The sequence below is a fragment of the Conger conger genome, chromosome 2 (genome assembly GCF_963514075.1).
Source record: "Conger conger chromosome 2, fConCon1.1, whole genome shotgun sequence".
Lineage (NCBI taxonomy): Eukaryota > Metazoa > Chordata > Actinopteri > Anguilliformes > Congridae > Conger > Conger conger.
Window position 1 is genome coordinate 82,770,454 of NC_083761.1, and position 26,035 is coordinate 82,796,488.

Here is a 26,035-nt window from a genome sequence, read left to right on the forward strand (position 1 = left end):
AAGATCAACAGTTACAGAAATACTCAAACCAGCCTGTCTGGCACCAACAATCATCCCACCGTCAAAATCACTTGGATCACATTTTTCCCCCCATTCTGATGCTTGATGTGAACATTAACTGAAGCTCCTGACCCATATCGGCATGATTTTAAGTAATCGCATGAATAAGTAGGTGTACAAGTGTTCCGAATAAAGGGCTCAGCGAGTACACATTGCCTGCTTTAATCTTGGGATGTGCACACAAAACCCTGAGTGGTTAAGACACAGCCATGTTTGAGCCACTGGAGCGCCCTCACCTGGTCTGACCCTTGAGTTCCGTGAGGTCCCCGATGCCCACGGTTCGGCACACACCTGTGCTGAGGTCCCAGCTCACCTGCACACTGGAGTGGTACGTGTTGGGCCTGAACACAGACACCTGCAGTTACACTCACCGCCAGCAGAGGGCCCTGCTGTGCATTAACACTCTTGCACAATGACAGCTGTATGACCCATGGAGGTACATCTCTGAAACTCACTCACTCTCACACTCTCACTCACTCACTCACTCACTCACTCACTCACTCACTCACTCACTCACTCACTCACTCACTCACTCACTCACTCACTCACTCACTCACTCACTCACTCACTCACTCACTCACTCACTCACTCACTCACTCACTCACTCACTCACACTCACACTCACACTCACACTCACACTCACACTCACACTCACACTCACACTCACTCACACACACTCACTCACACACACACACACACACACACCTGCAGTGCTCCTCCTCAGCGTTGGAGAAGGCCAGCAGCAGGAGTCCGATGTTGATCACCACCGTGTTCGTCTCCGGACACACCTGTCACAGAGACCGTCGGTCAGAACTCGCTGACCAATCAGAGAGCGGCAGGCCTGCGGAGGGCGGGGCGAGTGATGACTCACCTCCAGGATGACCACGTCGTAGTCGCTGAAGGAGCAGAACTGGGGCGCCCAGGAGGCGTCGTTTCGGATGACCTCGTTAATCACATACTCAAAGTCCAGAGTCAGCTGCTCCACACACAGACACTGCTCCACAGAGACCCAACAGAGATATTCAGTACTACACAACCTCACACAACCACACACTCACACAACCTCACACTCGCACAACCTCACACACTCACACAACCTCACACAACCTCACACAACCACTCACACACTCACACACTCACACACTCACACACTCACACACTCACACACTCACACAACCTCACACAACCTCACACAACCTCACACACTCACACAACCTCACACAACCTCACACAACCTCACACAACCTCACACACACACAACCTCACACACACACGACCACACACAACCTCACACACACACGACCACACACAACCTCACACACAACCTCACACACACACACTACATTACATTAATGGCATTTGGCAGACGCTCTTATCCAGAGCGACGTACAACAATGTGCAAAGTGCATACCCATAACCAGGGATAAGTGCGCTGAAAGACCCTAGAGGGAAGTACAATTTCAACACACACACTCACACAACCACACACAACCACACACCCACACACCCACACTCTCACACTCTCACACTCTCACACTCTCACACTCTCACACTCTCACACTCTCACACACTCTCACACACACTCTCACACACACTCTCACACACACTCTCACACACTCTCACACACTCTCACACACACTCACACACACACTCACACACACACTCACACACACTCACACACACTCACACACACACTCACACACACACACACACACACACACACACACACACACACACACACACACACACACACACCTGTCCGTGGCTCTGTGCGGAGAGCAGTTGCAGGCTGCGGCCCTTCAGGTCGGTCACAGTGAAGGGCAGCTGAACTTTGTCATCCTCATACTCTGAGAGAAACACAGGCAGTGAGAACAGTTAAACCCACACAACACTGACCCTGTTAAACCACACTCAAACACACCACTGACCCTGTTAAACCCACACTCAAACACACCACTGACCCTGTTAAACCCACACTCAAACACACCACTAACCCTGTTAAACCACACTCAAACACACCACTGACCCTGTTAAACCACACTCAAACACACCACTGACCCTGTTAAACCACACTCAAACACACCACTGACCCTGTTAAACCACACTCAAACACACCACTGACCCTGTTAAACCACACTCACACACACCACTGACCCTGTTAAACCACACTCAAACACACCACTGACCCTGTTAAACCCACACTCAAACACACCACTGACCCCGTTAAACCCACACTCAAACACACCACTAACCCTGTTAAACCACACTCAAACACACCACTGACCCTGTTAAACCACACTCAGACACCACTGACCCTGTTAAACCACACTCAAACACAACACTGACCCTGTTAAACCACACTCAAACACACCACTGACCCTGTTAAACCACACTCACACACACCACTGACCCTGTTAAACCACACTTAAACACAACACTGACCCTGTTAAACCACACTCACACACACCACTGACCCTGTTAAACCACACTCACACACACCACTGACCCTGTTAAACCACACTCAAACACACCACTGACCCTGTTAAACCACACTCAAACACACCACTGACCCTGTTAAACCACACTCAAACACACCACTGACCCTGTTAAACCACACTCAAACACACCACTGACCCTGTTAAACCACACTCACACACACCACTGACCCTGTTAAACCACACTCAAACACACCACTGACCCTGTTAAACCACACTCAAACACACCACTGACCCTGTTAAACCACACTCAAACACAACACTGACCCTGTTAAACCACACTCACACACACCACTGACCCTGTTAAACCACACTCAAACACACCACTGACCCTGTTAAACCACACTCAGACACCACTGACCCTGTTAAACCACACTCAAACACAACACTGACCCTGTTAAACCACACTCAAACACACCACTGACCCTGTTAAACCACACTCACACACACCACTGACCCTGTTAAACCACACTTAAACACAACACTGACCCTGTTAAACCACACTCAAACACACCACTGACCCTGTTAAACCACACTCAAACACACCACTGACCCTGTTAAACCACACTCAAACACACCACTGACCCTGTTAAACCACACTCAAACACACCACTGACCCTGTTAAACCACACTCACACACACCACTGACCCTGTTAAACCACACTCAAACACACCACTGACCCTGTTAAACCCACACTCAAACACACCACTGACCCTGTTAAACCCACACTCAAACACACCACTAACCCTGTTAAACCACACTCAAACACACCACTGACCCTGTTAAACCACACTCAGACACCACTGACCCTGTTAAACCACACTCAAACACAACACTGACCCTGTTAAACCACACTCAAACACACCACTGACCCTGTTAAACCACACTCACACACACCACTGACCCTGTTAAACCACACTTAAACACAACACTGACCCTGTTAAACCACACTCACACACACCACTGACCCTGTTAAACCACACTCACACACACCACTGACCCTGTTAAACCACACTCAAACACACCACTGACCCTGTTAAACCACACTCAAACACACCACTGACCCTGTTAAACCACACTCAAACACACCACTGACCCTGTTAAACCACACTCAAACACACCACTGACCCTGTTAAACCACACTCACACACACCACTGACCCTGTTAAACCACACTCAAACACACCACTGACCCTGTTAAACCCACACTCAAACACACCACTAACCCTGTTAAACCACACTCAAACACACCACTGACCCTGTTAAACCACACTCAAACACAACACTGACCCTGTTAAACCACACTCAAACACACCACTGACCCTGTTAAACCACACACAAACACAACACTGACCCTGTTAAACCACACTCACACACACCACTGACCCTGTTAAACCACACTCAAACACACCACTGACCCTGTTAAACCACACTCAGACACCACTGACCCTGTTAAACCACACTCAAACACACCACTGACCCTGTTAAACCACACTCAAACACAACACTGACCCTGTTAAACCACACTCAAACACACCTCTGACCCTGTTAAACCACACTCAAACACAACACCGACCCTGTTAAACCACACTCACACACCACTGACCCTGTTAAACCACACTCACACACAACACTGACCCTGTTAAACCACACTCACACACCACTGACCCTGTTAAACCCACACTCAAACACACCACTGACCCCGTTAAACCACACTCACACACCACTGACCCTGTTAAACCACACTCAAACACACCACTGACCCAAACACAAGTTGACTCAGATTTCATCAGGAGCGCGTCGCTCTTATTCAGACAGTCAGCCGGCCCTGCAGGGGGCGCTGTCCTCACCGGTGTCCTGCTCCAGAGCTCCAGGCTGCGGCAGGCAGTACTTCAGCCGCGTGTAGTTCACGTATCCCGGCTCCGTGGAAACGGTCTCCGTGGGGACGGGCTCCTGGGGCGAGCGGGGGGACAGGCAGGAGGAGGAAGCGGAGGGCGGTGACATCATGGCGGCGTTTTCGGGAGCCTGCGGCTCTGCGGACCTGCGGGACGGCCCGGGGCTCTCCCCCCCGCCCCGACACCCCGTCCTCTCCACATCCCTCTCTTTCGTCTCCGCCCCGCCCTGATCGCCCGCCGCCCCCCTCTCGGGCCCCGCCCCGCGCCCCTGCGCCCGTCGGAAGAGGTCGGCCGCAAACTCGCGGGCCCTGGCGGCCGCCTGCGATTGGCTGGGAGAGGCCGGGGCGGGGCAGGCCTGGGCGGAGTCGGGGGCGGGGTTGGGGGACCCCTGAGCGGGGGTGGAGGGTCCTGGGGCGGGGGGTCCGGACCGGGAGGCCCGCTTCCTGTACAGAATCTGACCCGAATCATCCTGCGCCCCGTCTGAGAGAGGGAGAGAGGGGGAGGGAGAGGGAGAGGGAGCGGGAGAGGGAGAGGGAGACAAACCAGCAAAGAGAGTTAGACACCGCCTAACCAGTCTACTGGCACTGTTCAAAATCTCCGCACTTTCACATCACACAGGATATCACGGGATATGCAGAAAGAACAACTGACAACGTATGTCAGAACAGCTGACGACTCTAACTGCACAGGACATTCGAACACTTGTCCTGCTGCTCTGATGTACTCGTGTCAAAGACCCACTCGCTGCCCCCTGGTGGAGAGGAGGACACAGTGTCAAAGACCCATTTCCGTGTCACTGCGGCTCTTGGCTGCGGCGATACACTTGATTTTGCACGTTGCCCTGGTTACGAGCGCCCGATAAACAGCTCCGCTGTCCTGGAACCTACTCCGGCCATAAGAGAGCCGCAGGCAGGGAGACACACAGCGGGGTTTGGGCAGGTACCCGGGCAGAGGGACACACAGCGTGGTTTGGGCAGGTACCTGGGCACAGGGACACGGCACAGGCCACCAGGGAGTAGCTGGTGTTGAGCAGGATCACCTGGTCCTTCTTCAGCTGGAAGGCAGGCTGGAAGGTGGGGAAGGGGTAGACCACCTGGTAGCGCGAGTTCAGCACGAAGCCGTGCTCCAGGCACTCGCTGCCCCCTGGTGGAGAGGAGGACACAGTGTGACCGTACAGCTAACAGTCACAGCACACAGGCCAACAGGAAGTCATCGCACAGGGCCCGTTATACACTCATAAGGAAGGGAGTGTCCCAGCAGGACAGGAAGAGGGACACTACACACTCCAGACAATAACATGTCATCACTGGGGGCAATAAAACTGGATTAAGCACTGAATGCTAGCAGCAAAGCGCTTCATTGGTTTCCTCTGTCGAAAGTAGCATGTGATTGGCTGTGATTCTGACCAAGGACACTGAAACCAACACTGCAACAGGGGGAAAAACAAAGAGATCACTTATCACAACGCCGCTAACTACAGCCAACCAACTACAGCGAGCACCATAACTCATTGGACAGTGACACATATTTTTGGCTTCTGTACTCAGAACCCAGAACCACTGAGTGGTTGAAGACTGTCGGCTTTAATTTGATGGTATTTACATCCACATCGGATGAACCGTTATAGTCCCTGTACCGGTGTGGGGTGAGGGTGGGGTCACTGTACCGGTCGGTGCGTATGGAGGAGCAGGGTGGGGTTAGGGTGGGGTCACTGTACCGGTGCGTATGGAGGAGCAGGGCGGGGGGCAGCACTGGGCGCAGGGTCTGGAGGGGGGCATGGAGGCGATGGTGATGTAGATGTCCCGATTATTCTCATCACTCATCATCAGGTTCATCAGCACTGAACTGGAACTCCGGGTGCTGTTAGACACACACAGACACACGTACACACGTGTACACACACGTACACACACGTACACACACGTACACACACGTACACACACGTACACACACACACACACACACACACACACACACACACAAAAGGAAAGAATACAAGTGAATAGTCATCATATTAACAACCCAAGCTATGAAGCACAAAGAATTTTGCCACAACTGGTTAACTGAGGAAAAACTGGACATATGGGATTCATTAACCCAATAAGGGCTACACGCTCATCCAAACAGGAAGTTCCTCCATAGGTAAACAGAAAAATGTTGCCAATGGGAACCTTTCTTCTTCGAGTCAAGACTGAGCATGCCCAGAACAGGGGGCACAGACACTGGCAGAGGGGCGGGGGGGGGGGTCTCACTTGAAGCCGAAGATGACGATTTTGGAGTGGTCGTTTGGCCACTCGCACACGGTCAGGTAGAGGTCGCTGTAGATGTCCTCGCCAGCAAACAAGCGCACGTGGTGCACCTGCGGAAAGGTGAGCATGAGGTACATGACCGAGACCCGGAAGGGTGCTGGTTCTAGCCCCGGTGAAGCCACGGTAAGATCTGCACAGCTTCAACAAGGCCCTTAACCCCACGTTGCTCCAGGGGAGGGATTGCCCCCTGCTTAAGCCTAATCAACTGTAAGTCGCTTTGGATAAAAGCATCAGCTAAATGACAGATTATTAAATCATAAGATGAAGCCAATACTGCAGCAGCAATCACACGTCCATGCTTCCTAATCAACTAACTGAAGTGTGTGCACCCATTTCCTATGATAAGCGTAGACTTTGTTATGTTAATTACAGATCCGACTAAAGGCTCATACTATAGCAGAATACCACAATCAATAGAGTTCAGTCTGAACTGCCACTGGTTAACAGTGTGCTGAGGCGAGAGGCTTGCCAGACCTGGCCATGTCAGGTGTTGCGCATGACGATTGTTAGTTTGTGCGTTTTTGTTGTTGTTTTTGTAAGCATGTTCTTAGTTCTTGGTTCACTTCAACCTGTCCAGTCCTGGAAAACCAGCCAATGAGATTAGGAACAACATCTCATTCGTTACATCTCATTCGTTACTAACCGACTAACTGTTGATTAGACTTAGCAATGTAGGGTTAAGGGCCTTGCTCAAGGGGTCAACAAGAGCACTGATCTTACAGTGGCTACTCTGTGGCTAGCCACCAGGCTACATGCTGCCCAGCTATCAGACATATCGGCTAGCGGACAGCTCTAACCAGCCCGGGCCGAATGGCTAAACGCTAGCGAGCGGGCGGCTCTTCACCTGTTTGAGGCGGCTGTGCAGGTTGAACTCCCACCAGTACAGGTGGTAGATGTAGAAGGAGAAGTCGTCGTCTTCGCCGCAGTCGCTGGTGTAGGAGAGCACATAGCGGCCGCACTTCGTGAAACCAAGGAAAATGTGCCTGTAAAAGACGGGGGGTTATAAGGGACGCGCCTGCAGTGGACCTTTAGTGTGAAGAACGATGCATGGACCTTGTCGTCCGTTAACCAACCCTCAGATACACACGCACACACTACATACATACATACATACATACATACCCTGCTCTCAGGAACTCCTCGCTGACAATGGTTTTGAGCGGCACACACACTCGAGGAGGAAGCTTACGGAACAACCGCTGCGACAGCTGACCTGACAACTGAGACAGGGGGGGAAAAAAATGTTTTATTATTTTTTTGTATTTTATTTTTTTACAAAAGGTACTGCCAGGACATAATCACAATTATGTTTCAGCTTCACTGACTAAATGACAAAAAGCTGCTAATATTTTGTATCGAAAGGAAAAACTTCCTTTGCACAGGATTCGCATGTATTCTGCACACGATATACCTTCAAGCTTGCATCAAGTGACCTCTAGAACATTCTTAGCCTTTGTAAATCGTAAATTGGTTCCATGTTGGAATGGGAGCGAATACGCAAACAGAACTACGGGTCTGTAATGTCCACAAGGACTGGCCTAACCAGATAGCTACATGTCCAAAATAGCAACGGCCCAACAACATCCAAGCAGTGGGCGCTCAAGGCAGAGGTGCTTGGACACAAGGATCATAACGTTACTAAGGTCGACATATGACCTGGCTGGACGTTAACTAAAGTTTAATGAGTTAGTCTTGGTAGCCACAGAGAGGCATACCCTTTAACCTAAAAAGCGTGACAAGACAAAAAGCCTGTTCAAGTTAATCTAACGTGAACCAATGACACGGTCTACACTGTCGGTCACCCATGTTATTTAGCTTGGGGATATCAATGATTTCTCTTCCGAATCACTAACGTAAGTTGACAGCTCGCAAACGAACTAAATCACTATCGTACAGGTCAGTCCCACTTTCAGAACAATGTCGGCAACTTATATTAAACGGGCAGAGTAACTTAGCTCGCAGGTTAGCCAGCTAAGCAAGTTACCTTCCCCGTCCAAAACGGACAATGTCTGCATTCAGTTCGATTGTGGAAGCTGGCTATCTCGCTAGCCATCAAGCTAACACAACAAGCCAGAATCTTGATGGGTAATGGCCAGTGAATCAAGAATATCAGAGCACATTTAAACCCGTAATTACTGGACACCAGCGTTAAACTGTGCATCTGCATGCCAAATAGCAAACTAACAAACTAACCTGACAACAATGGACAGATGTATCCAGTTAGCTAACTTAGCTATAGCTGGCTGGCTAGCTTGCTAGCAGTTAAGTCGCCACTTGTGCCGAAACCTGAATCTTGCCGGTCTCTAATAGAAGGCAACCGCGCCCCGTCAGTCGTTCAATAACGGTGCTTTGATGTGATACTGTTTACCTTTCCACGGTTTAGCAGCTTGACGATGTGCTCTTTATGTTTCTTCTGTGTTTTCTGTTTGTTTTCATCTTTTTCAGATTTCGAGCTGGGCGCCATTTTCGGCCGCTGAGTGCTGCTTTGACGGGCCCACCTACTAGACCACACCGGATCCCCATTGGCTCATTCTTCTTTGTAGAGCTCTACAATTTGCCGCAGTAACCATCAATCAAAATCAAAGTATGCCTATTACCGCGGGCTGTTCTCTGCAGTTCACATTTTAAACACAGTGACCTTCGGTCAGCTCCAGAGAAATTTCTACACTGCTGGTTGTGCACTATGGAGTTGGTTATAATGATTCGGTTTCTGCAAGCAAGGTTACTCTACAATTAGTTTCAATACATTTTGGATTGAGGCCTAAAATCAAGGTTGTATTATTCAAAGTAGTGTTTTTTTATTTGAGGCATGACTTGATACATCACCTCTCTCAGGTCAACAGCATTTGAATGCTTTGAATTGGTCCCTGCTCACTTTCCCCCGGGGTTTTGCTCATACTGATCTGTGTGGATCCTTATCCTTTAAAGCACATTACACTTGGAATCTTGAACGTACACTTCGTGAGCACTTTATGCATTTGACTTTTTTTCTTTAGACTTACTGGTCTTCTGCTCTAGTAGCCTATCCACTTAAAGGTTTGACGCGGTTTGTGTTCAGAGATGCTCTTCTGCATACCACTGTTGTAATGCGTGGTTGTTTCCACTACGGTTACCTTCCTGTCAGCTTTAACCGGTCTGGTCCTTCTCCTCTGACCTCTCATTAACAACACGTTTCTCCCCCACATAACTGCTGCTCACTCAATCGTCTGAGAACTATGATTGCTTCTGCACCAACCCATTAGGCAAATTTAGAATCTTTTAGAATTTATAACAGAATATATTTTGCCAAGAAACATCCCAAAGCATTTACAATTTGAAAAAAAATGTTTAGTCCATTTAGAATGGATATTGTTTTGGAAGGGTTTGTGTGTTAATGAACTTTCAAACACTGGATAAAACCATTTATCAAAGATGTGCCATCCATCCCACGTCGCCCAACCTGGATTCCGCCCTTTGAAATGGGATCAGGATTATCCCGATTTTCACTATCAAACCCATCTCAATTGCCACCTGAGAATTTTGAACGATGCAAAAAGCAACATTTTATCTAGATCCTAGGTAAGGTTGAATTACAAAATCCATATCCAAAATTTTAGGATCAGGATGACAGCTTTCCATCTTTGAAATACCCAATATTGAGATTTAATCCCATCCGATTACTGAAATCCTAGCCAAAGAATGGATAGGATTTCATGTGCTGGGCCCCTCACATTTAACAAACAAGTGATTAATCTAAATGCATGTTGTTGCCATTTGTCTGCTGGTGTGAGGCACAATTTTCAAACAGTTTACAAAAACATATTCCTTGCTGAAGGAAGGGGGGGGGGGGAAGAAAAAAAAAAAAAAAAAAAAAAAAAGGTTGGTTGACCTGCTCAACTTTCATATTGAAACTTCTAATGTAAATGGGCATTTTGCGCACACCTTCAATGGCAACACCGTTCCCTTAAAAGGGGACTTGTTCTGGAGCTGAAACGGGATCACAGAAAAGAGAGCCAGGGTCCTGATATCTTTTATTGTGAAGTTTTTAAAAACAAGCTGTAAAAAGTAAAAACCGAGCATACAATATATAACATCATGACTTCTTGGAACAGGGAGGGGGAGGGGGGGAGAAAAAAAACAAAATAAAGGAAAACAGAAGTCTTCTCCCTTTGACATGACTGCAATCGAAGCAGGACTCGGAACACAAGGGGCGAGGCGTCCGGTGAGCTGCACTGGCTTCACGGTCAACCCACGAACATACCACTGTACCCACACACCTGCGCAGGCCGACGGACATGCATCGCCACACACACGGATGTTGACAGACACTCATTCTTACACTGTACAGACGTGTGCGAGAGTGCGCTCGCATTCACGCACAGGGGGGGACCCATACAGGAAAACCCATACCAACCACAGGGGAAACGGGAGGGCGGAACGGGGGGGGGGGGTTCATCACAGGGCGGAAGTCAAAACTAAATTATCAAAATGGATGGAAAACCTGCTACTTCAGTACTGGGAATGTTCCAACTCATAACTAACATGGGGGGCGGGTAAAAATACAAAAAAAGTCTTCAAAATAAAAACAAGTCTAAGATTCTAAGCAAACAATTCTTTCCACCTCTTTAAAATAAAAATAAAAATAGAACAAAAACAGGTGTTGAATGGAGATGCTGGAGAAGGAAGTGAAGTACTTTTTAGTAGACAGTTTCTCACTTAAATTACATGGGCAGGTAGGGGAGTGGGGGGGGGGGGTGAGTCCATTGTCAGTTGGGCAGATGGATATCAGCTGGTCAAATCAGGATATTAGACAAATTTATTTGTACTTCAGACTTCACACGTTTCCCAATTCACACATTTGAGGGATTGGGACGACACCGATATGCGAACGAGGAAAGAAAAGGGATCGGCCTACATGGGCCCCACCGGTCACTTAGCAAATCTGAAGTTTTTTTTTTTGTTAATTTTTCCAAACTTTCCTTAAAAATGAGCAGAACACAGGGGCGGTGGGGACAGAGGGGTAAACTTTTCCCACCACAAAATCTAACGACTCAAAACCATAAACATAAAAAAAAAAAGAAAAAAGAAATAAAATAAAACTAAAATATCTTTTTGTGGTTAAAAAGTCCAGATAGCTGGCTGGGTTTGCAGAATGGGTAGGTCTTATTCGAAGTCCAGTCCAAGTTTCACTGCGTCTGCAACAAGGAAGAAAAAGGGGAAACCAATAAATAAAAATGAAAAACTTAGACATTACATTGCATTCATGGCATTTGGCAGACGCTCTTATCCAGAGCGACGTACCATTGATTAGACTAAGCAGGAGACAATCCTCCTGGAGCAATGCAGGGCTAAGGGTCTTGCTCAAGGGCCCAACGGCTGTGCAGATCTTATTGTGGCTACACCGGGATTAGAACCACCGACCTTGCGTGTCCCAGTCATTTACTTTAACCACTACGCTACAGGCCGCGGACGCACGCACGCACGCACGCACGCACGCACGCACGCACGCACGCACGCACGCACGCACGCACGCACGCACGCACGCACGCACGCACGCACGCACGCACGCACGCACGCACGCACACACGCACACACGCACACACGCACACACGACAGGCGGGCGCTCACACACACACACACACGACAGGCGGGCGCTCACACACACACACACACTGCACACTACCTGCTGGCCTTGCTGTGGGGCTGCGGGCTGTCCTGCAGTCTGTCCAGGCTGGCCGTAGTAGGCGGCCTGCTGTCTGTAGTACTCTGCCCAGGCCGCGCTGTAGTCCGGCTGCTGGGAGCCTCCGGACGCTGGGGCCGCCGCCGCCGCGGGCGCCGCTGTCCCGCCCGCTTGAGCTGCGAAAGGAGAGCGTAGCCAATCAGAGCGCGCTCAGACAGGAGCGTAGCCAATCAGAGCGCGCTCAGACAGGAGCGTAGCCAATCAGAGCGCGCTCAGACAGGAGCGTAGCCAATCAGAGCGCGCTCAGACAGGAGCGTAGCCAATCAGAGCGCGCTCAGACAGGAGCGCAGCCAATCAGAGCGCGCTCAGACAGGAGCGTAGCCAATCAGAGCGCGCTCAGACAGGAGCGTAGCCAATCAGAGCGCGCTCAGACAGGAGCGTAGCCAATCAGAGCGCGCTCAGACAGGAGCGTAGCCAATCAGAGCGCGCTCAGACAGGAGCGTAGCCAATCAGAGCGCGCTCAGACAGGAGCGTAGCCAATCAGAGCGCGCTCAGACAGGAGCGTAGCCAATCAGAGCGCGCTCAGACAGGAGCGTAGCCAATCAGAGCGCGCTCAGACAGGAGCGTAGCCAATCAGAGCGCGCTCAGACAGGAGCGTAGCCAATCAGAGGGCGCTCAGACAGGAGCGTAGCCAATCAGAGTGCGCTCAGACAGGAGCGTAGCCAATCAGAGCGCGCTCACGACAAACGGGAAATTGGAGTGCAGGACTTCCTGTCCTCGATGCTATAGCCACAGCTTAAAGACGAGCTGAAAACTGAAGTTAGGGCAGCACTAACTTCCACGATACGACGTGTACATGGCCACCGTTAAATAAGGGGGGAAAGCAGAGCCACAGCCAATGAGACTGGAGGGGGGGCGGAAAACTAAATGCATTTTTGGAATACATACTTTAACAAAATTAAAAAATCAACTAAATTGAGGAAAGAGCTTATTTTGATCCACAGATTTTAAAAAAACTGCAGACACTGAAGTGAATTGTGATTTGTGACGAGGCGCGCTGGTTTCTTCATTTCTTTAAACTGGCCATGGGGGGCTGAAGCAGAGACTCCCAGCGGGAGCCGCGGTGTGGAGCACGGTCAGAACGCCTGCCCTAACTCACCCATCTTCTTATAGTACTCCTCCCAGGCCTTGGTGTAGTCGGGCTGGCCCCCGGGGGCCTGGCCTGCCTGGGGCTGCTCGGCGGGGGCCGGGGCCCCTGCAGGGGCGGAGGGGGCCTGCTGGGGCATGGCGCCGCCGGGCTGCTGGTAATACTGGGCGTAGTAGGCAGCCCAGGCCGCGTTGGGATCGGCCGCAGCCGCCTTGTCTGAGGGTCACAGGGAGGGAGAGTCAGGGGAAGGGCGGGCAAAGGCACGCTGGGCATCTCCACAGGGTGCGCGGTGCACTTAAAAGGTACAATAGGCGAGATTTGTGTTAAAACATTGTTACAAGACCATTTTAAATCCCTTCATATCATTGAAAAACGGCTCACTGACACGTTGACAAACAGAACCGAGACCACAGAACACAGCGGAGAGAGGATGCCATGTTTGAGAGAAACTTACTGGGGTCATGAGGACCAGGAGGCTGCCACTGTTGGTAAGTTCCACCCCAGCCCTGAGGGGGGCACTGGTGACCACCTGGGGGGCCTCCACTACAAAAAAAAAAAAAAAAAAGGTTTCAGTAACTTAGATTCACATGCACCAGCTCACCAAATGAGTACAGGTTGAACATTAAAAAAGGGACCACAAACAGTAGGACCACGGGTCACAGAACAGAGGTAATGGAGTAACATTTCTGTGGTTTTCTTCCAACCAATAAGCTGTGGATACTATGGGTGCAGGCTCTTATGCCAACCAATGGCTTAACACAGCTTCTAAAGAGCAGCAGACACTATGGTCATTCAGTGCAAAACAAAGGCCCTTTCCAATGACTCTAAACTCTGAAATATTCTTTTTTTGGTCCGTGGGCGTACTCACTGTGGGGGTCCAGGGGGCCCGTGGTTGTAGGGGTTGGGGTTGTAGGGGCCCATGGGACCAGAGGGGCCAGGCCCACCGGGACCGGGGCCAACAGGACACAGCGGACCCTGAGAGGACCAGAGCCAGAACCAGAACCAGGGTGAGAGTCAGCACATGTGGCAGGATAGCCTCTAACGAGTGAAACCAGGGAATTAAACCAGGGACATTACGTCCATCCAGGAACATTACCACACCAACGAGACCTTGAAACCGTGAACATCCGCACCATCAGGCACAGAATGATAAAATATTGTACATTAAAATCTACCCACATTTGCTGAATGTTTCTGAATTTAAAGACATAATAGGGCCACTTCAGAATATAAGAATAGCATTTTAACATCATAAGAGAGTAAACCATGGCTGCCCAACCATGTTCCTGGAGATCTACCGTCCTACTAACAGCACAATTAGCAGCTGAATGAGATCAAGCTGTTGAATGAGGTGCGCTGTGTTAGGGTTGGAGAGGAGACCTAGAAGATAGTTAATCTCCAGGGTCAGAGTTGGGCAGCCCTGCTCTAGCTGTTGAATGAAGTGCGCTTCGTTAGGGTTGGAGAGGAGACCTACAGGATGGTCGATCAGCAGGAGCAAGGTTAGATAGCGCTCCAGGAGTCAGGTTAGGCAGCCCTGAGCTACAGCGTCAGTGGGTAAATGGCACAGGGGGAAGGCCTCACCTCGATCTTGTCCTCGATGAGCTGCTTGGCGTGGTCGATCTGCTGCGGGGAGCCCCGGATGATGAAGAGCTTGAAGTTGGGGTCCCCGTTGGGCGGAGGCTGGCGGGAGATCTCCACGAAGGCGCCCGTCTGCTGGTTGATGGCCTTGACGTTCTCGCCGCCCCGCCCGATCACCAGGCCGCACTTGTGACTGGGGATGGAGAAGGTGACCTCCCCGCCCGGGGGGCCCCAGTTGCCCTGGCCCCGGCCCCGGCCCCGCCCGCCCGGAGGCATGCCTGCGCCCGGCGGCCCTGGGGGGCCCTGGAGGGGGGAGCGGAGAGATCAGTCAACGTCGCCACGAATAACTATTACTCATTATACATGTAATGTGTCACATTCATATCACACACTTTAGCAGGGAGTTTTATTCGGTTGGACATTGTGCATATACAGGTATTTGTACGCATGTGTGTAGATTTTGGCCAAAGGCAACAACAATCGCTTCATTCTGGGCTTTGGGTAAGAGTGTCTGGTAGTGGCTGTACGTGGCTCTGGGTAAGAGTGCCTGGCTCTGGGTAAGAGTGCCTGGCTCTGGGTAAGAGTGCCTGGCTCTGGGTAAGAGTGCCTGGCTCTGGGTAAGAGTGCCTGGCTCTGGGTAAGAGTGCCTGGCTCTGGGTAAGAGTGCCTGGCTCTGGGTAAGAGTGCCTGGCTCTGGGTAAGAGTGCCTGGCTCTGGGTAAGAGTGCCTGGCTCTGGGTAAGAGTGCCTGGCTCTGGGTAAGAGTGCCTGGCTCTGGGTAAGAGTGCCTGGCTCTGGGTAAGAGTGCCTGGCTCTGGGTAAGAGTGCCTGGCTCTGGGTAAGAGTGCCTGGCTCTGGGTAAGAGTGCCTGGCTCTGGGTAAGAGTGCCTGGCTCTGGGTAAGAGTGCCTGGCTCTGGGTAAGAGTGCCTGGCTCTGGGTAAGAGTGCCTGGCTCTGGGTAAGAGTGCCTGGCTCTGGGTAAGAGTGCCTGGCTCTGGGTAAGAGTGCCTGGCTCTGGGTAAGAGTGCCTGGCTCTGGGTAAGAGTGCCTGGCTCTGGGTAAGAGTGCCTGGCTCTGGGTAAGAGTGCCTGGCTCTGGGTAAGAGTGCCTGGCTCTGGGTAAGAGTGCCTGGCTCTGGGTAAGAGTGCCTGGCTCTGGGTAAGAGTGCCTGGCTCTGGGTAAGAGTGCCTGGCTCTGGGTAAGAGTGCCTGGCTCTGGGTAAGAGTGTCTGGCTCTGGGTAAGAGTGTCTGGCTCTGGGTGTACGGGGCTCTGGGTGTACGGGGCTCTGGGTGTACGGGGCTCTGGGTGTACGGGGCTCTGGGTGTACGGGGCTCTGGGTGTACGGGGCTCTGGGTGTACGGGGCTCTGGGTAAGCGTGTCTGGCAGTGGCTGTACAGGGCTCTGGGTGTACGGGGCTCTGGGTAAGCGTGTCTGGCAGTGGCTGTACGGGGCTCTGGCTGTATGCGGCTCTGGGTAAGAGTGTCTGGCTCTGGGTAAGCGTGTCTGGCTCTGGGTAAGAGTGTCTGGTAGTGGCTGTACGTGGCTCTGGGTAAGAGTGTCTGGCTCTGGGTAAGAGTGCCTGGCTCTGGGTAAGAGTGTCTGGCTCTGGGTAAGCGTGTCTGGCTCTGGGTAAGAGTGTCTGGTAGTGGCTGTACGTGGCTCTGGGTAAGAGTGCCTGGCTCTGGGTAAGCGTGTCTGGCTCTGGGTAAGAGTGTCTGGTAGTGGCTGTACGTGGCTCTGGGTAAGAGTGTCTGGCTCTGGGTAAGCGTGTCTGGCTCTGGGTAAGCGTGTCTGGCAGTGGCTGTAACGTGACGGGACACAGACGGGGGGCGCACGCACCCCTTGGCCCTCCTCGCGGGCGCGGATGCTCTGCAGCAGGTCGTTGATGATGCTGGCCGCGTGCTCGCAGCGGTCGGGGGGGCCCATGATGTGAGCCACTTTATCAGGGCCCACGCCGTCGTCTGAGAGAGAGGGCAGAGTTACAGACACAACCCTTATTTTATTTACTCTGTACTTTTAGTTTTATTCCCACCAGCACGCCCCCCACCTCCCCCCCTTGGGAGTGGCGTTACGCCTCCACTCTCCCGGGAAGAAACATCGAGCCACAGGGGGGCCACGAAAACACACTGCATAAAATGTAACCACATTCTTTTCCACAAAAGAATAAATAAAACTTAAAGGCATAAAGACGGCCAATAAATCATGGTGACAGCCAATCAAAGCCGTTTGTCCTTTACTTTCATCAGAGATCAGGCAGCCTGTGGTGGGAGAAGACGGACCAGCTGGGATCTTCTTCAGCGTAGGATCTCATAACGCATTTCAGCGCAACTACATAACCGGCATATCGCCTATATATAAACCAGACTGAGGTCACATAAATCACATAAATCACACAGCACTCGGGTTATGCGCTGCGTTTGTGCACGAGAAACACTGGTACGCAGGGCAGGTGACGTTTAAACTGTACCGAGTGACTCCGTTCTCAGAGAACGTTTTCCTCAGTGTGTACACGCATGAACGAGGGGGAGCGCGCTCACCTGGTTTGAACTGTATCCTGACCCCGGCATCGTTCTGGATCTTCTTGATCATCTCGCCGTTTCGGCCAATCACGACTCCGACAGAGTGGCGCGGGACTGGCATCTGCGCACACGTGCAGCGCAGACGTTAGCGTCGCAGCCCAGACGTTAGCGTCGCAGCGCAGACGTTAGCGTCGCAGCGCAGACGTTAGCGCCGCAGCGCAGACGTTAGCGCCGCAGCGCAGACGTTAGCGCCGCAGCGCAGACGTTAGCGCCGCAGCGCAGACGTTAGCGTCGCAGCGCAGACGTTAGCGTCGCAGCGCAGACGTTAGCGTCGCAGCGCAGACGTTAGCGTCACAGCAACATCACAGACACTTTCCTTCGTCATGACTAACGATTAAAAGCGGAGGTTTCCCCCCAAATAAAGGCAGTTCAGCTTTTGTCAGTGAAATTTAAGGACAGACGCCAGCGTGGACGTGTGTCAGGTGAGTACAAGTGACATGGATACTAAAGATTGTTAAATATTAACTAAACCAGGTAAATGAGTAAATCTTAATTTTATTTAACATAATCCATGGCCTACAAGGGATTGCAATATGATTCTCTGGGAATATTAGCCGGCCATATCCACCCATCTGAGACGCAAAGTCAGGCGTCGGCTAAATGTTTCCATCGGCCATAAAACTGAGCGGCATCACTCTGGAGACCCATCAGAAAGTGGTCCAGCCAAGAGCGAGCACACTTAGGCCGTTGCTAAGGACCCATAAATAAACGCACTCCAACGCAGAGGTCAACGTGCGAGCCGTATATCATATCCGCCTCTAACGTCACCGTCCGGCTGACGAAAGGACCGCTATATTTACACAAACCCTCACCCACTGTGAATGACGGAGCACACACACACCGGGACACTCACGTCCATGCCTCCTCCTCCTCCGCCTCCTCCACCTCCTCCTCCGCCCATGCGGGACCCGTACTCGTTCCGGTCTCCGAATCCGGGGTTATCCCTCTCCCGCAGAATCTCCTGCACCAGCTCACGGGCTTGCTGTCGGGGGGGAAAAAAGAGGAGATTTTTTCCAGTGTCTCCTCAGGGCTTCTGCGTCCCCCCGTTCCCCCCCCCAGTGCGGCCCGCCCACCCACCGATCCCACGACACCTGGAGCCACAGGGTGAAGGTCACACACACACAAGGGAGTGAATGACCCAGGACTCGTACCTGCACTTTGTAAGGCTCTCCGATGATACGCAGGGGTTTATCCACGTTGGGCGCCTGAGAGCCGTCCTGGATGAGGATCATCTTCACACCCGCTCGCTCCTACAGAACACAAAGGAGGAGAACAGAAATTCACCGGCAAATTTGGATTCATGGTCCACATTTGACGATGGCTGGTCTTGTGTGTGTGCGTGCGTGCGTGCGCACGTGTGTGTGTGCGCGTGCGTACGTGTGTGTGTGCGCGTGCGTACGTGTGTGTGTGCGCGTGCGTACGGGTGTGTGTGTGTTTGTGCGTGCGTACGCGTGTGCGTGCGTACGTGTGCGTGCGTGCACGTGTGCGTGTGTGTACGTTTGTGCGTGCGTGCATACGTGTGTGTGTACGTACCTGCAGCTGTTTGATGGTCTCCCCTCCCTTCCCGATGATGAGGCCGGCCTTGCCCGCGGGGATCATCATCTCCTGCATGGAGCCGCTCTGGCCGTTGGTCGACTCGTGGAAGGAGGAGGGGGGCGTGCCGCGGCCCCGCGACACGATGTCGTCCAGGAGCATCTTCGCCTTCCTGCGGAGAGGAAGACAAAATGGCCGTCAGACACGGCGACTCAGGCATGGCGGCCAGGAGGACAAGGACCAAACGGCAAAAAAAAAAAAAAACACTTACTGTATGGCGTCAGGAGATCCGGTGAGAGACACGCTCCTCTCCGGCATTCCACCGCTGTCTGTGGAGCGAAGGGAAACGTTAGAGCACTCGCCATCCCACATCAGAGAATTTCACACACACACTACCGCCACAGCAGGCCTCACAGAGCACCCGGGCCTAAACGCACGGGGGCAGCAAGAGGCCGAGGGCTGGGGCACCGGGGAGGAACGGGACTCATGGGGGGAGTCCACCCTCCCCGGGCCGAGACAGCGTGCGGGTTTTAAACAGGCAATGTTGATATTGGTAAAAATAAAAAATTAGAGAGGAGTAACGAAACAGAGCACCTGGCTCACCTGGGGCGATCTGGACCTTACAGCCGGAATCCTGCTGGATCTTGTTGATCTGTTCTCCCCCTCGGCCAATGACTGGAGAGAGAGGAGAGAGGGGAAAAGAAAAAAACACACACAAAAAAAACACAATCAGTGCAGAAAGCAGACATTCAAAACAATCGTCACAAAATGGCAGCGTCACCACTTATGGGGGGCGCTCAAAACAGCGACGGTCCTTTTCACGGCCCGTCCATTAGTGCGCACGAGGCAAAAAAATAAAACCGGTCTCAGTGGTGCTGCCCCTCACATCTTACATCAGTAATAACGCGTTCAGCACTGAGCAACAGTGTTTGTGTAATGGAGACAGCCAGCGTCGGTCACCAAGCGCAAAAAGGCACGGGCGTGACACGAAAGAGGGCAATACCGCTAAGTTCCCACAGAGCTTAAAGCTTAAAGCCCCCACACAGACTCCTGGCTCCAGGACAGGAGAGAGGGGATCGGTCCGAATCGGAGCCCTTCCATCCCATGCCCGCTGAGGACACTGACGTTACGTTTACATTTTAGTCATCTGAGCGGACGCTTTTAATCCAAAGCCACTTACAAGTGCAAAGGTCCACGGTCTCGGTTAGTAGGCAAGCAGATGAAATGGTCCCTAAACGTAGGACACTTAAAAACCGTGAATGATATACTTGCTTTCTGGTACCATCAGGAGCATAGTAAACTAATCGAGCTGGACCCATAAACATGGGGCGGGTACTCACTCAGCCCAACCATGCCGTCCGGCACTCTGTAGTCCTCTGTCATGCTGGATGGCCTGTGGGCGGGAAAGGGGAGAGGAGAGTTCACACTCATGACTCAAACTCCCAGGAGAGAGAGACATCCCCTCACACAGCACCGCCAGGCTGGGAGTCACATATCAATGTGTCAATGTGTCAATATCAAACTGAAAAACTAACGCCTAAACCACGTGTCACTTTCCTCTGCTTACACTGTTTCTGTAGCCACCACACACATTGCAGGGAAAACTGAACCGACCACAGGATGAACACCCACCCCCCAGCCCCCACCCCCGGGCCCCACCCCCGGGCCCCGGGCCCCGAACAGAAGCAGCTCCCGCCTCACCTTTGGGCCATGGCCGCGAGCGTAGCTCCAATGGAGGCTGCAGGAGGAGAGGAGACACACCGACCACATTACCAACACGGCAACACCGGGCCCACAAAGAGCCTGAACAGTAGGGGAGCAGGGGAGAGACAGAGAGAGAGACAGAGAGACAGAGAGACAGAGAGACAGAGAGACAGAGAGACAGAGAGACAGAGAGACAGAGAGAGAGAGAGAGAGAGAGAGAGAGAGAGAGAGAGGGAGAGAGGGAGAGAGAGAGAGAGAGAGAGAGACAGAGAGAGAGAGACAGAGAGAGAGAGACAGAGAGAGAGAGCGAGAGAGAGACAGCGAGAGAGAGACAGCGAGAGAGAGACAGCGAGAGAGACAGAGAGAGACAGAGAGAGACAGAGAGAGACAGAGAGAGACCGGGCGGGCAGGAGAGAGAGACAGGAGAGAGAGAGAGAACACAGGCAGGGGGGAGAGAGGGGGGACAGAGACACTTACACATGGCTGGGCCTGCATCTCTGTCTGGCTGGGGGGCCATTTTCTTGCTCTCTGGTTGATCTGCAGAGAGAAATTGAACATGGTCAGCGCCACGCATTGGGAGCCTAATTCATCTAAAAATGCAAGAAACATAATTTGACGAGAAACGTGTGCACACAAAATATAAAGACAGGGACAAAAGCGCCGGGGATGAGCGGGATTAGAGTACGAGAGAGGCGGCCACTGACGGCACTACGCAGTCTCATCTCCACAGCCTCGCTCCGTATGGCCTCATCGAGGAGCCCGAGTCGCCGATCGACCAGATCTTAAAAACGCGCACCACACTAACAATACTAGAGCGCGACACCGGGAACGGAATCCACACGGACGTCTTCCGCCCCTCGTACTCCGCAGCCGGAAGTGCCGCAGCTAATTTACACCAGCAGGCCAGCTCGCCTCCGTGTCGGAGCGGCGTCAAGGGAAGGAGCAGTTTCTGGACAGCATGTGTGATCTTCGGTCGGTTCTCTCTCTTGCAAGACATGAGGCGACCAGCTAACAGAGAAAACGCAGCTAGCGCGACAAGCTAACATTCCATCTGGGGTATGCGAATACCAGGCGCGCGCACAACTCGTGCAGGTCGACACTTCTTTACAGATTTTCTTAAGAGGCCTAAAGGCAACATTGACACCATCACATGCCTCAATTTCAAAATCAACATTGCAACATTTCCAGGTATTTGGCACAGTGACATGCAACTCGTGAATTCAGCCAATTCCATGCGTTTCGCTGGGGTCAATCAGATCTCAGGTTCCCAAACCTCTCCCAGCCGGTCCAGGTATTTGGCGTGTTCCTCCTCACACAGACCAGATGCCACAGAACTATCCAAGGGCTTGATTCGTTTCATCAGGTGTGCGTGAGGAGGACATATAATACCTGGACCGGCTGGGGACACGAGAGGAGCTGTTTGGGGTACAGGAGGAGAGGTTTGGGGACCAGTGAATTAGATAAAACGGCATCAAAGAGAGCATGAAGTTGAGTGATTGGTTTAGTTAGGCCTGAATCCGCTTAATGGGCAGAAGGTACAAGGTGCAATTTACTTTAGCCCATAAAACAAGTCAATAATGGCGTGGACAGCAATGTACAGGTGGTAGAGAAAAGGTGCCGTTTCCCAGCTCTCCACGAGCGCGCACGCACGCACGCGCGCACACACACACACACACACACACACACACACACACACGCACACGAGACAGCGCGTCATACCTCCATCCTCCAGTTGGCGTTTCTGTGCGGTGAAGGGGAAGCTCTCGGGGACACCGGCGTTGTTCATCGGGGGTCCTCCCACATCTCCGCCGATCTTTGCTGCGATCTGAGCGGAACAGGGACATTACGGTTAGTTTGACACTCTCAGTCTCACAGTGGAAACCAAGCAGGACCCAGTCAGGTACCTTAGCCACTAGGCTAAATATAGCAGCAACATCTCAACCAAGACACCCACAGAATAGTACACAAACCAAAGTGATCCAACAATACTTACTACATGTGTATATCGTCATTTAGGCTACGCGAACTAGCTATTGATTTTAAAAACCTCTTAGATTGCATTATGGGAAAGACTCTGACTAGCACACAGGAAAGTCAGACAAGAAACGAAAAACTGCACTGAGAGAATGTTCACTCTGGAGTCAGTGAAAGGGCAAAATTTTTATTTAAAAAGGCACACAAGTAGGGCTAGAGAAGTTATTCCACATTAATTTGTGACATACCCAGGGGGACACACATAAATGAGTCGATTAAAATCAACTATTGAGGAGACCCACAGGACAGCAGTCTGACCCAATATGAGCAGGGATACTCAAACCTACTCAGAAAGGGCCGGTGTGGGTGCAGGCTTCTGTTCCAACCAAGCAGTAACATACGATTCAACTAATCAAACAGTCGAGTCTTTGCTAAGACCGTGATTAGCAGAATCGGGCGCGTTACAGCTGGGTTGGAAGAGCACACAGATTGAGCATCCCTACTATACACGATTCAGCCCGCTGTGGCCGGCGGTTTAAATTCTCCACCATGGCACTTTTTGTACTGTAGTCCCAGATCGGTCTGTAAAATCTCTGCTCGTCTTGCCCACTGTTGGAACCAAAGTAAAATTAAATACAAGAATAATTTGTAATTTAGCTGACGCTCTTATTCAAAGTGACTTAGTTTTAGACTATGCCGGGGACAATCCCCCTGGGGCAAGGCAGGGTTAAGGGCCTTGCTCAAGGGCCCCCCCAACAGCGGTGTGGAGTTTCTCTTGGCTACGACGGGGCTTGCACCACCAACCTTCCGGATCCGAGTCATGTACCTTAGCCACTAAAGCTACAAGCCGCATATATTGCTTTTTCTTTTTATAAATGTTGTGGTGATGGTTCACAATTTACCCTGCAATGCGACAAACCCAGATTAAAGTAGCTACCTACAGTATGATACAGGTGGGTACATATGTATATGTATGATGGGTATATCCATCCAATTCCCAATACATTCAGGTCCAGAAATATGAACAAACTACACTCACACCGAGACATCAAATGGGTCACGTGAAGGAAAGGTCCGGATGGGGGCGTGAACTAGTCCAGCCAGGCACAATACAACGTGCTTGCATAGATCTAGTGTTACACTTAAAACTGCTAGGCGAAAAAAAGCAACCCAGATTACCCTTCTGGTTTTGATATTCCCTTAAAGGTTGGGAGATCGTCGGCTAAGAATATATGTCTGATGCCCAGTAGTTAGGACTAACGTTAGCTACACCAGTCGATTACTTTTCCCTCCCAAACATCTGCTACCTCAACAAGCGGAGGTTAGCATATTGTCCTAGTAACAGCAAGCTCCAGCGTTAGCTCGGGTTTATCTACATGTTTCTAACAGTGTAATGTTCCCTTTAGTAAAATAACGATGGTTTAAAACTTAACCCAAAGTAGCTTGTTAAAGGCAATTAGCCAACCGGACTAACCGCAAAGCTACAGACAACTATGAATTGCCAGAGATTGTTTTTTAGCCTTTGAAACTTTGCTGACCATTGGCATCCAACTATAAGGAATCGACAACATCAGCCTGAATGTTGGCTAATTTCAGACAAAGTCGATTAGCTAGCTAGCCTAACAAACTAACGTAGCCATGAGGTTGATTCGCTAACTAACGTTAAGGATTGGAAACCCTGCCAATTATCCCAACCAGTATAACATTATACCAGCAAAGCCAACTTCAACGTTACCTAGCCAAATACCAAACATGTAATTTTCACAAAGCGAAACCAGCCGCCTGTAACGTTAGCTACATATGGGGACACAATATGAACACAAATTTAGCTAGCTGTATGTGACGTTAAATCCCCAGAAGCCTTTAAAATTAAAAAAAGAAATAGCTACACCATTGAATTAGGTAATTCTAGCTAGCTAGCTAGCCTAGTTACGTTAGCTAGCTAACATGCCATTGAATCGTCGCTTGGGCCTGCTCATCAGATGCCCGTTTGGTTTATTATTAAACAAATGCCATAAAAATACATTATCATTGTAGCAAAATTAAAATGAGCGGAAATTATGAATAAAATTGAATAAAAACTACTAAATTGAGCTAACATGTAAACTAACATGACAAGTAGCCGGCCAAGTTGTACGCTAGCTAGTTAGCTAGCTACATGGCTGGCCATTAGCTAGCGCTTGCTTGCTAGGCTACGGATTAGCTAGCAAATAGAATGAGTTACACCAGTGAAATTTGGCTACTGTTAGCTTAACATACTTAGCCAACAGCACACTATGAGAAAGAAATCTAACTCCAGTTTCTAAGTTCGCCGACCAATGTATTGTGTGGTGAACCTAGGCCTCGCATAACAAATAGTAGCTAACGTTAGCCATCGACGATGCGATGCGTTGAGGTCTGATGAGATAAATACGTCAAGTTAACACACAATGCGTAGAATAAAATAAAATAAAAGTAGATGGCCGTCCTGTCGGATAGAACGGCATCTCACACCGAACGATAAACCTTTAACGAGAATAATAGAGATGGAGTATAGTAAGCTAGGTGAGCCCACACATGAGCCCGGGGCGAAGCAAACCACGCCGGCTCCATTGATTCGTGCCATGGCCTCGACAGGCAAATCTCCCCAAAGTTAGCGTTAGCCAGTGTGGCGTTAGCTGGCTATCCAAGGTGTCTCCATCGCTTCTCCCAACTCACACATACAGCAGCCACTATTTCTCACCTGCCGAGCTCGCTGTACCGCATCGGCAAAGGCATCCTTCTTGATTCCGCCACCGGCTCCAAGTGGTGCTCCAGCCCCGGGTGGCGGCACTGAGTTGTAGTCCGACATGCTGTTTGTGTTACCAGGAGAAAAGGGGGTCGAGGCAGGTGGTTTAGGCCGGTTCGAGGTGCGCAGAAGCGGGAAGCCGAGTAAGGCAAGATTCGGGGAGGGACAAGGAAACGGCGATTGGTGCGCAGGGGGTGGGGTGCCAAGTCAAGAAGACCGTAATCACAGATTTCTCCACCAAGGCGACCAATACACGACCTTTTAGTGGCGATAGCACTGCCCTTTTTCAAACCCATTGATGATTGACACGCCCGCTAGCCTACCGCGAGAGCCAA

The 26,035-nt window shown here is 51.1% G+C and overlaps 3 protein-coding genes across 8 annotated transcripts in view; 1 reads left to right on the forward strand and 2 right to left on the reverse strand.

The window, feature by feature from the left end:
- The window catches only part of dcaf15 (DDB1 and CUL4 associated factor 15), an 11,845-nt gene extending 2,566 nt beyond the window's left edge, over positions 1–9,279 (reverse strand). For 2 of the 3 annotated variants that reach the window (XM_061231766.1, XM_061231767.1), the window contains exons 1-11: positions 8,744–8,883; positions 7,882–7,979; positions 7,604–7,742; positions 6,703–6,809; positions 6,168–6,310; positions 5,432–5,593; positions 4,406–4,930; positions 1,816–1,907; positions 932–1,054; positions 766–848; positions 297–401 (exon numbers count right to left, since the gene is read on the reverse strand). In XM_061231766.1, the coding sequence (XP_061087750.1) occupies positions 297–401; positions 766–848; positions 932–1,054; positions 1,816–1,907; positions 4,406–4,930; positions 5,432–5,593; positions 6,168–6,310; positions 6,703–6,809; positions 7,604–7,742; positions 7,882–7,979; positions 8,744–8,812 (1,646 nt within the window). In that variant the 5' untranslated portion in view covers positions 8,813–8,883. Of the gene's footprint in view, positions 1–296; positions 402–765; positions 849–931; positions 1,055–1,815; positions 1,908–4,405; positions 4,931–5,431; positions 5,594–6,167; positions 6,311–6,702; positions 6,810–7,603; positions 7,743–7,881; positions 7,980–8,743; positions 8,884–9,127 lie in introns of those variants that run through there. The other variant, XM_061231768.1, reaches the window with a different exon arrangement.
- LOC133118456 (protein YIPF2-like) overlaps positions 1–26,035 on the forward strand; it is a 178,917-nt gene that overhangs the window by 22,810 nt on the left and 130,072 nt on the right. The window lies entirely within an intron of this gene.
- khsrp (KH-type splicing regulatory protein) lies at positions 10,753–25,920 on the reverse strand. Of its 4 annotated transcripts, none has more exons than XM_061232053.1 (18): positions 25,656–25,920; positions 22,679–22,784; positions 21,437–21,496; positions 20,957–20,993; positions 20,596–20,648; positions 19,859–19,930; positions 19,527–19,584; positions 19,256–19,427; positions 18,874–18,972; positions 18,576–18,704; positions 17,681–17,783; positions 16,983–17,104; positions 15,147–15,446; positions 14,434–14,540; positions 14,020–14,108; positions 13,578–13,781; positions 12,422–12,594; positions 10,753–11,933 (listed from the first exon to the last, which is right to left on the reverse strand). In XM_061232053.1, exons 1-18 carry the CDS (start codon positions 25,761–25,763, stop codon positions 11,925–11,927), a joined length of 2,001 nt encoding a protein of 666 aa, XP_061088037.1. In that variant the 5' UTR covers positions 25,764–25,920; the 3' UTR covers positions 10,753–11,924. The 4 variants fall into 4 exon arrangements, with proteins under 4 accessions (XP_061088037.1, XP_061088035.1, XP_061088036.1 ...); XM_061232051.1 differs by having other exon boundaries at positions 18,564–18,704; XM_061232052.1 differs by having other exon boundaries at positions 19,850–19,930.